This window comes from Canis lupus, chromosome 9 (assembly GCF_003254725.2).
Source record: "Canis lupus dingo isolate Sandy chromosome 9, ASM325472v2, whole genome shotgun sequence".
NCBI classification, from domain to species: Eukaryota; Metazoa; Chordata; class Mammalia; order Carnivora; family Canidae; genus Canis; species Canis lupus.
In genome coordinates, this window is record NC_064251.1 from 3635559 (window position 1) to 3646548 (window position 10990).

General features: G+C 48.9%; 1 protein-coding gene across 4 annotated transcripts in view; it reads right to left on the reverse strand.

Annotated features, from left to right (window-relative positions):
• The window catches only part of AFMID (arylformamidase), a 30671-nt gene extending 19775 nt beyond the window's left edge, over nt 1–10896 (reverse strand). For all 4 annotated transcript variants that reach the window (XM_049113879.1, XM_049113880.1, XM_049113881.1 and 1 more), the window contains exons 1-2: nt 10763–10896; nt 8931–9021 (exon numbers count right to left, since the gene is read on the reverse strand). In XM_049113879.1, the coding sequence (XP_048969836.1) occupies nt 8931–9021; nt 10763–10801 (130 nt within the window). In that variant the 5' untranslated portion in view covers nt 10802–10896. The remainder of the gene's footprint in view (nt 1–8930; nt 9022–10762) is intronic.
• Between the last annotated feature and the right edge of the window lie 94 nt (nt 10897–10990).

Genomic DNA, 10990 nt, shown 5'->3' on the forward strand with positions numbered 1-10990 from the left:
TTTTCACATTGTTTGTTGTCTGTCTGTTGCCTTCACTGTGAAGACAAGGGCTTTGCTTTGTCCACCTCTGTACACCCAGGACCTGATAGGTAGTAAACAATTAAAAGAAAATTCTGTGATAAATTAATATTTCAACAAGCAGTGCTGGGCCAACTGAATATCCAAACTGGAAAAAAAAAAAAAGTTTCTTGATCTCTACCTCATACCACACACACCAGATCAGTTCCTATGGACGATTTAAATGTGAAAGAGAAGACAACAGAGATCGTGGAAAAAAGCATAGGAGATCTTCATGATCTTGGGAGAGGCAAAGATTGCACAAACAGGACTGAATGTACTAATTGAAAAGGAAATGGAGGAGTATTTCACGGTGTAAACAGCAAAACAGGGATCCCTGGGTGGCGCAGCGGTTTGGCGCCTGCCTTTGGCCCAGGGCGCGATCCTGGAGACCCGGGATCGAATCCCACATCAGGCTCCCGGTGCATGGAGCCTGTTTCTCCCTCTGCCTGTGTCTCTGCCTCTCTCTCTCTCTCTCTCTCTCTGTGTGACTATCATAAATAAATAAATAAATAAAATTAAAAAACAAAAAACAAAAACAAAAAAAACAGCAAAACAGGTTGTGCAAATACCACGTTGCATTATCAGTGTGATCTTTCTGATATTGAAATTGGGAGGGAAAGACATGATCCTTGGATCCATGTCCCCAGAGGTGCTCAGGTCCCACCACCCTTGGTGGCTATGGTGGTGGCCCCAAAATGAAAACAGTGCTCCTCTGGGCTGCACGATCCTGCCACTCCAGGATGGGCAAACTCAGTATGTAGAGATGGTTTGTATGAAGTGTGTTTAGGGAAGTGTGCATAAACTTAAAATGGGCTGTCATTTTGGCTGGACCATTCAAGGCCAAGAGCAACAAAAATGATGGTAGATGCCAAGTTTCCCCCATGTCAGAACCAGGGACCATGCTGCCTTTGCAGGACAGGCAAAGCGGCTGCAAAACCAGTTTTGCCATCACTGACCATGTCTACTGACGACCCTCCTCCACCCCTACCCAACCAGTTCTTGGAATGAAGGGACAGATAAGGAGAGGTTTCTTAGGAGAGAGATGTGGCATGCTATGTGCTGTGGGCCCCCCGCTCCCTCTCCTGTGTAGGGGTGGGGGGAGACTTCCTATCCCCTAATACTTCAAGTGACCAACTGCTCAGAGGGCCTGATGTGTGGACTCGTGCAAGGTTCTAATGACCAGGGACACCTGGGTGGCTCAGTGGTTGAGCGTCTGTCTTTGGCTCAGGATGTGATCCTGCAATCCTGGGATCGAGTTCCAAATCGGGCTCCCTGTAGGGAGCCTGCTTCTCCCTCTATGTCTCTGCCTCTCTCTGTGTGTCTCTCATGAATAAATAAATAAAATCTTAAAAAAAAAAAAAAAAAGGATCTAATGATCAGAACAAAACAGGCTCCCCAGGTGTCCATGTGCCACACTGGGCACAGGCCACTCTGCAGGACATGTTTACCAGGACGGATCTATTAGAGACTTCCAGTGAATCAAACATATTGCATTTGTGATTATAACCTGAAGTGTTTAGGGGCTCCTGGGTGGCTCCGTGGCTTAAACATCTGACTCTTCAACATGAGAATTTGGGGAAGACACAAACATCCACAACAGCTCATGTACCACCCAAAAGTCCTGGAGCTCTACAATATCAACTCTCCTCTGCTCACTTTCCTCTAAGGGCTGACCCTGATCACCCAAACACCCACCGTCCACCATCCCTCTCACCCGCTTCCAGAACACTTGGCCCTTCTAACAGACTGCAGCATTACTTCTGTCTTATGTTCATGGTCTATCATCTCCCCCTCGCCCCATTAAGAAGCACAGGGAAGGACAGCATAGAGTACACAATCAATGGCTGACATTGTGATAATGTTGTATGGTGACAGACAGCGACTATACTTCTCATGACGAGCACAGAGTCCTGTACAGAGTTGTGGAATCACTACGTTGTACATCTGAAACGAATATATCATTGTATGTCACCCATCCTTCAATACTAAAATAAGAAGAGAAAAAAAGAGAAAAAATAAGAAGATAATAAAAAGAGAAGAGAAAAATAAGAAGAGAAAAAAAACCCCAGGGGGTTGTCTGTTTTGCTCACTGAAATATCTCATGCACAAAATGAGTGACCAGCACATGCCAGGCACCCAGGAAAAATTCACTGAATGGATCAGCATATGATGAAGCAACCCTCTGCTGAGAGGCATCCCAAACAACTCTGCCGTGAACAGCCCTGTGCACACATCTGTGCAGGGGTCTGAAGAAAGCCCTCTCAGAAGTGGGATTTCTGGATCAGAAAATTTGTCATTTTGAGGCCGTTGCCTACTGCCGTCCATGGGGCTTTGCTAAGTGCCCTCCTACCAGCGTAGGGTGAAGAGGTTTGTGCCTGACAAGCGCATTGATAGAGGGGGTTCATCAAAAGATTGCAATTTATTTTTCCCAAGAGTTCTTAAAAGCATGCATGCACTGACTAGATTCATTTTGTGCCGGAACTAAGAAAAAGCCCATGAAATTTATGTTCTAAATCGAAGAGCAATTCAGACCAAGCAGCTGTAGATATTCACTATCATGCACATGTCTCCCTCAGATATTAAAAAACTCAGGTGACCCTGAGAAAGAGGGACTGCATCTCTGCAGGAAGTCTGCCCACTGGTTGGAAGGCAGCTGGGTGCAGGGTCCTCAGCCTCCCCCCAAGTGTGAATACCACCAGCCTTCTAGTCCTTGAACCCTAGGCCAGGAACAAGGGGGGCTTCAATGAAGAAACCATATTAAAACTTCCTTTTTTGATAATGCAAAAATTGAGTTTCTATTATTTGCAATCAAAAGTGTCCACACTGTTAGAGACAGAAACACCAAGTCCATGGACACATCCAGAGCATATGTCAGGAGAATTAGGGGAAGTGGTGGCCGGAGCCCCTATGAGACTTACGCAAGCATGGGGCAGGAAGACCAGACAGTCCCAGAAGGCTGAAGACCAAGGGTTTATTACCTGCAGTGGCAGCAGTTTAAGAGAAGGCAGGGTCTCCTCAGCCACCCTCTAGTTAACAAGAAGTGGTGGAATTATTGATGGTTTCATTTTTAAAAACCCTTTTAGTAGGCATATGCTCCTTTTGTAGTAAGATAAGAACTGTTACCTAAAAACAGACAAGATGGTGCAGAACAGAGCTACTTAAAGTGTGGTGTGTGGGCGCCGGGAGCCCTACTCTGTCTGCTCCTGGTCCATGATGAGCTAAGTACACAAAGCAAAAGTGAGCATTTAGATTATACGTAGTTTCATAGAACAGCTTTGTCTATTGGACTTAATAATAAGAAATCGGGGCTTTCAAACCAAAACTTGTACACGAATGTCTATAGCAGCCCTATTCACAATTGCCAAAAGGTGGAAACAGCCCAAATGTATGTCAGTGGATGAATGGATAAACAAAATGTGGTATGTTGGGGATCCCTGGGTGGCTCAGAGGTTTAGCGCCTGCCTTCCGCCCAGGGTGTGATCCTGGAGTCCTGGGATCGAGTCCCACATTGGGCTCCCTGCGTGGAGCCTGCTTCCCCCTCTGCCTGTGTCTCTGCCTCTCTCTCTCTCTCTCTCTCTCTGTTTCATGAATAAATAAATAAAATATTTTTTTAAAATGTAGTATGCCCACACCACAAGGGCATGAATTAGCGATAGTCACTACACCAACTATGCCAAGGAGAAGCAGCCAGATGCAAGAGGCCACATGCATATGATTCCATTCATAAGAAATATCCAGAATTGGTAAGAGGAGAGAAATAGAGAGTTACTGCTTAATGGTAGGAGGTCTCCTTCTGGGATGATGAAAACGATTTGGAACCAGGTAGTGGTAGGTGGTTGCACAAATTGTGAATGTTCCAAATGCTACTGAATTGTGCACTTTAAAATGGTTAAGGAGGTAAATTTTGTGTTACCTGTACGGTGTGTAGCAAGGTCAAACAAAATTGGGGCTTGTATCTTCTGTGCCTTGGCATTCTTTCTTTCACTTTTCTGGTGGAGAGGAAAAAGCCCAAGATCATCGGAGCCTTGGAAAAAGGTAGGAGGGATCTCTCCGAGGCTGGGTCACTACCAGAGGTTGTCAATCACGAGGCTCCACCCACCTCACTGGTGATTGGTCCTCCTGGAGAAGGGCGTGGTTTGGGGGCCTGGATGCTGCAGGAGGTCGCAGAGGCAGGGCGCCCAGACAGCATTCAGCATCTACTGTGTGCCTATGCATGTGTTTGCACGTATGCACCTATCTATTCACTCCATCCATCCATCCATCCATCCATCCATCCATCCACCCATCCTTCCTTCATTTAGTATACAATATATTGGTACTAAGAGTCCTGGTAAAACAAATTTAAAACTACTGATAGAGGAAATCGTTCTGAAAGCCTGCCGGTAGCAGCCGCCCCCGCCCCCCACCCCCCCCCCCGCCCCCCACCCCCACCCCCCGCCCCCCGGCCCCGCTCTCTGCCCATGCTCACTCAGCAGTCCCCGTGTGCACCGTAATAGGTCAAAGGCTGTAAGGATGAATACACATCAAAAGCAAGAAAATAATTTTTTTGAGTCTCCCTGGTGCAGAAAAGGAAAAGAGAGCTTCCTCCTTCCCTTTTCTTAGAGCATTTATTTTGGGAAACTCATCGTAAATCCTTTCTCTACCCCTCTGAGGTGTATGTAAATATTTTTATTTTTATTATTTTTTTAAATTTATTTTTTATTTTTTATTTTTTTGTACGTAAATATTTTTAAAACCGAACCAAATCTCTTGCCAGTTATGGGACCTAGCAATGTTTTCCTCCAGGACGGGGGAGAGCCATCTCTTTGAAATGTAATCATCAAGGAAGCCAGAGTCCCTACCCCCAGATTCCGTGGGAGGGCAGGAAGTTTTCTTTTTCCTCTGGATACAGGCAATTAGCAAGCACAGGTGGCCACCCTAATTACCTGGTGCAATTTGGAAAAACTAGTGTGGTGCTCTCTTGCTTGAGCCGAGGTGCCATTTATCTCGAGAACAGGTATGCGATGGGCTGTGTCTGCCTGCCGGTATAAAAGGGTGAGGTTTCTTTCTGGTCTTTAGTGGCTTGCCTGTGCGGCACATTGCAGTTTGGTTTACCTCTTACTTAATAATAACACGTTTTCTTTCTCTCTGTGTCCTTTGTGGGGAGGCTTTCTGGTTTGGCAGGAGACTCTTTTTCATTATTTGTGCTTTGTGTCCCTTTGTGGCCTCCTGTAAGTTTGATTCCGGGGCAATCCTTGAGTGGGCGGGCAGCACTGACCTGGTGTGGGGAGCCCCTCCAGGAGAGGCCGGCGGGTGCACACTCATGGACATGGCCTGATCCACCTCACCCCATCAGCCTGCTCCATGCTCACCTGGAAGCTCAGCTCAGGGAGGCAGCCACCATCATGAGCTTCGTGAGCTTGGTTAAGTTATTTAACCTCATTGAGTAGGGTAAGGTGAGGCACTTGCTTTGGGTACAACATTGGTGGAGGAGTGGGGGTCAGCACCAAAAACTCAGTAATGAAGATTGTGTTGGGCTGTAGGTTTGTTTCCCCAACATTTATTTTATTATTATATTTGAAAGATTTTATTCATGAGAGAGAGAGAGAGAGAGTGCCAGGGGGAGAGGCACAGGGAGAGGGAGAAGCAAATTCCCCACTTAGCAGGGAGCCTATGTGGGGCTGGATCCCAGGACCTCAGGACCAAGACCCAACCGGAGGGCAGATACTCAACTGACTGAATCACCCAGGCGCCTCTCCCCCAACACTTATATTACCTCCCAAAGGTGCCACATCCAATGTCATCACATTAGGGGGCAGTTAGGTTTGGATGGGGTCATGAGGGTGGAGCCCCTGTCATGAAATTAGTGGCCTTACAAGAAGAGGAAGAAAGACTAGGGCTCGCTCACTCTCTGCCATGTGAAGACACATGGACAAGGCAGCTGTCTGCAAGCCAGGGAGACGACTCTCCCTAGGGAACCAAATTGGCCAGCACTTGGCCAGTCTTGGACTTCTCAGCCCCCAGAACTGTGAGAAGCCAATTCCTGTTGTTTAAGCCACCCATTCTATGGCATTTTGTACTGGGAGACCAAATTGACTAATACAAAGATAAATAATATTTCATTAAAAAAATTTTTTTTAGGGGATCCCTGGGTGGCGCAACGGTTAAGCGCCGGCCTTTGGCCCAGGGCGCGATCCTGGAGACCCGGGATTGAATCCCACGTCGGGCTCCCGGTGCATGGAGCCTGCTTCTCCCTCTGCCTGTGTCTCTGCCTCTCTCCTTCTCTCTCTATCATAAATAAATAAAAATAAAAATAAAATTTTTTTAAAGATAGTCTCTTAAAAAAAAAAAAAAAAGATAGTCTCTATACCCAGCATGGAGCCTGACGTGGGGCCAAACTCAGGACCCTGAGATCAAGACCAGAGCTGAGATCAAGAGTCGGATGCTCAACTGACTGAGCCACCCAGGCACACCAAAAAGAACTAATATTTATATGCAATATATATTTCTATATATACATGTATATGTATATATATCTAATTTTTATTTTATTTTAAAAATATTTTATTTAGGGCAGCCTGGGTGTTTAGCGCAGCGGTTTAGCGCCGCCTTCAGCCCAGGGCATGATCCTGGAGACCCAGGATCGAGTCCCATGTCGGGTTCCCTGCATGGAGACTGCTTCTCCCTCTGCCTGTGTCTCTGCCTCTCTCTCTCCTCTCTGTGTTTCTCATGAATAAATAAATAAAATCTTTAAACATATATATTTTATTTATTTATTTGACAGAGAGAGAGCACAAGCAGGGGAATGGCAGGCAGAGGGGGTAGGGGGAGAAGCAGACTCCCCACGGAGCAGGGAGCCCAACTTGGGACCCGATTCCAGGACCTTGAGATCATGACCTGAGCTGAAAGCTGACACTTAAATGACAGAGCCACCCAGGCGCCCCTATATAGATATATACATATTTTAAATCAAAAGGAATGCTAAATGTCCATGGCCAACAAAATGTCAACATTTTATTTATTTATTTATTTTTATTTATTTATTTTTATTTTTATTTATTTATGATAGTCACAGAGAGAGAGAGAGAGAGAGAGGCAGAGACATAGGCAGAGGGAGAAGCAGGCTCCATGCACCGGGAGCCCGATGTGGGATTCGATCCTGGGTCTCCAGGATCGCGCCCTGGGCCAAAGGCAGGCGCCAAACTGCTGCGCCACCCAGGGATCCCAAAATGTCAACATTTTAAATAGAGACGGGCTCTAGCCCTGCACATGCATGGCTGTTGTTCATTCACCTGGCCCTAATGTCCCCCTGCTTGTAGGCTCACATTCTGCAACCACAGAATCGGTCAGTGGTGCCTGCCCCTCCTCTGGGCCAACTACAGCAATGAAACAGGAAGGCGAGTGGACTATGTACTTGAAGCTGTCCACATGGTTCTCCCTCTGCCTATGTCTCTGCCTCTCTCTGTGTGTCTCTCGTGAATAAATAAATAAAAATCTTAAAAAAAAAAAAAAAGGGACACCAGGGTGGCTCAGCAATTGAGCATCAAATGCCTTTGGCTCAGGTCATGATCCCAGAGTCCTGGGGTTGAGTCCCACATCGGGCTCCCTGCATGGAGCCTGCTTCTCCCTCTGCCTGTGTCTCTGCCTCTCTCTGTGTGTCTCTCATGAATAATAAATAAAATTTTAAAAAAATAAATAAAAATAAAGCTGTCCACAGTGTGGAGAGAAATTACTAGTGGGAGCCTCTGAGGGCAATGGGCACACACTCCTCCTCACTCTGGCTCCTTATGAGTGACGTGCTTTCTCAATGGGGATGGCTCTTCTCTTCCTCAAGACAAGTAAGATAGACAAAAAGGGTTTTGGGGTGCCTGGGGGGCTCAGTCGGTGAAGCATCTGCCTTTGGCTCAGGTCATGATCCCAGGGTCCTAGGATCAAGTCCCGCAGCACGCTCCCTACTCCGCAGAGAGCCTGCTTCTCCCTCTGCCTCTGCCTCTCCCCCTGGCTCATGCTCTCTCTCTCTCTCTCGCTATCTCTAATAAATGAATAAAATCTTAAAAAAAGAAAAAAAGGTTTTCTACAAGCTCATGTAGGTTTCACTACACACTCAGACTTACTGACCAGATAGTCGTGTATTTGGCACAGAGCTGGGCACAGCAGAGGATTCTGAAGAGCCCAGGACACTACTTCACCCCACATCTGTTGGATCAAGTAAGATTCTGGTATGTGCTGGAATAAACCTCCAGGAGCCTGTTCTTCTACTGGGTTATCTCAGTTTAGAGAACCACCAACCCTACGAGCTCTGTTCAGTCTGCTGAAACAAAGCAGATTTGCCAACATCCAATTTTCCCTACAGAGGAAAGGCTGGCGGCTTTCTCACACTTTCTCTAAGAAGTCTGCTTCCCCTAACCCAGCGCAAATGCTTCAGTGAGTGTTAAAATCGTGGTATGACACTCCGGAGACACAGGACAGAAAGGGGAATTAACCTTGAGGCTTCTTCACTTGCTTCCAGGTTCCCAAGCCCTGATTTCTTAAAAGAAACAAGTCTTCTTGGCTTTTTACAAATAGCATCAACATCCCAAGTTCGGGGCCCTCCTGGGAGGCCTTCCTGTCTTTCACTCCACCTCACTGTGCCACTGCGGCATGTGGCCTTACGGGCCTGGGCATGGTTGGCCAAGCAGGAGAGGGGGCGGAACACGGTTTGTGGGATGTGTCCTGCCTCTGGCCATCCTGCAGCGAGGGCTGCTGGGTGCCTGGCCCCGAGCCCACGAGGCTTACGCAGTGCCTGGACTTTGGGAATCCCCCTGAGAGCCTGCTCCCGCCCCCGGGGCATTCTGAATCACTGCCACGTGCCAAAGTCCACCCATGACATCCATGGAGAGGGCCCCCAGTACCCTCGTCTCCTATGTGTGAGTAGGTCCTCAGGGCCTCTTCGGCTCCACGTCGGATGACCCATCTGCTGGGGCTGTACTGATCCTCCAGCTCCTACAGAACACAGACAGAAGGTTGTGTAAGACCTTTCTTCTCCACAGCATACCCCACCCCTCCAAACGTCTGGATGCTCCTCTCTGCCTTGAGAAGCCCCCTTCCCAATAGCTCAGGCTCTACAGATGCCCTCAGCGTCCTTCGAGCCCCTCCAAGCTCCAGCCTGATCACCCGCACCCCACTCTCCTCCCACACCAATTAATTAGGTACATCACATACATCGCAGGTGCTCCCAGAGTCGTGGTCTAGAGTGAGGCCATGCCTTAAACTAGTAGATAGCCTTAAAGGGGAGATGAAGTCCCATAAATGTGTCCTGGTTAAGCCACCGTGGGCACCAGTCCTAGTGCAGGAAGCCGGGAAGCTGGGGTGGTCACTGCAGAGAAAGTGACATGGAGCTGATCTTTTCTGAGAGTGCATGATTTTTTTTTTTTTTAAGATTTTATTCATTTATTTTGAGAGAGAGAGAGAGAGAGACCACCGAGCAGGGGGAGGGGCAAAGGGAAAGGGAAAGAACTCCAGCAGATCCCCCACAGTCAGTGTGGAGTTGGACACGGGGCTGGAACCCATGATCCTGAGATCATGACCTAAGTTGAAATCAAGGGTCAGGCCTCAGGCGCCCATGAGAGGGCGGGATTCTGATTGCAGGAGTCACGGCAAAGAAACAAAGGTCAGGAGAGAGGAATCAAAGGTCAGTTTGGAAATGCTGGTGAGTCAGACCACCGAGACACAGAGGTGAGGTGGAAGGAGGGACTACGGGGAGAGGATCTCAGATGTCAGGCTAAGACACAGAATTAATGCAGAGAGTAGCAAGGAACCAGGTTTGGGAGAAAGAGCTCAAAGGCAAGGAGAAAGAGTGAAGCCTAAAATGGGAAATTTTAAGACGGGGTGGCTTCATGGAAGGGTCCTGGGCTCTGGTGTCAGATGGGTTGAATGCCATCCATGTTCTATCCCTTACAGGCTGTTTTACCCTGGGCAGCTTACTTATGCTCTCTGGGCCTCAGCCCCATCTACATAATGGGCATAATAGTAGCATCACAAGGTTGAAGGACATAAAGCATGTAAATGAAGTAAAACTAACCATTCAAATGTGGGTTATGGCCCCCTCCCGTTGAACGAGGTGCCTGACCAGCGTTCTTTAGATCCTGTACAATCTGTGCCTGCGGCACATAGCGGCACACGCTGTCACTGCTACCGTCATCTTCCCTGTCGTTATGTACAATAACAATAATGCAATGGGTTTCTGACACAGAGAGAACGGGGTTTTCTTGGGGGGGGGCGGGGGCAGAATGCATAACTTATCAGATTCTCACATGTATCCGTGACCGGAAAACAAATAAACCAACCCAAACCAACCCAAAATACAGCCTGAAATGCAGGGAAACTAGTTAGGAAATCATAGTTGAGTGATAACCCTAGTAAGTGCTTTGCCTGTCCTGCGGTGAACGCCGGCCTTTCCGAATCCTTCACCCCGGCACATCCTCCATCCACGTTGTGGGACCTCAGTGTCGGGACTGTGCCTCCTTATGGATATTAGCACAGCCTGTTTTCTCTACCCTGAAGACCAGGCGCCCCGAAGCCTGCCTGTGGCCAGAAGCAAAGGAGATGCCGGCGCTAGGGCTTTGGGAGCGGCGCACAGGGGCCGCCGGCGCCCTGGGGGGCTGGGCTCTGGGTCTCTAAGCTCGCCTCCCCGAGGGGAACGGCCTCTAGGCCCCGCGCGCCCCGCTCGGCGCAACCCGCCTACCTCCTTGGACAGCCGCTTCCAGGGCGCCGGGCCCTCCATCCCGCCGCGGCCGGCCAGAGGGCGCGCCCCGGCCCTTTAGAGGCCCTTTAGAGGCGGCGGCCGGGGCGGGGCCGACCGTCCAGGTGACGCGAGCCCGCCGGGTCCCCGGGGCCGCCCACGAGGGGCGGGCCGCGCTCGAATCTCCCGCCAGTCCGCGGCCGCGCGCTGATTGGCTGCGGGGCGCCCGCG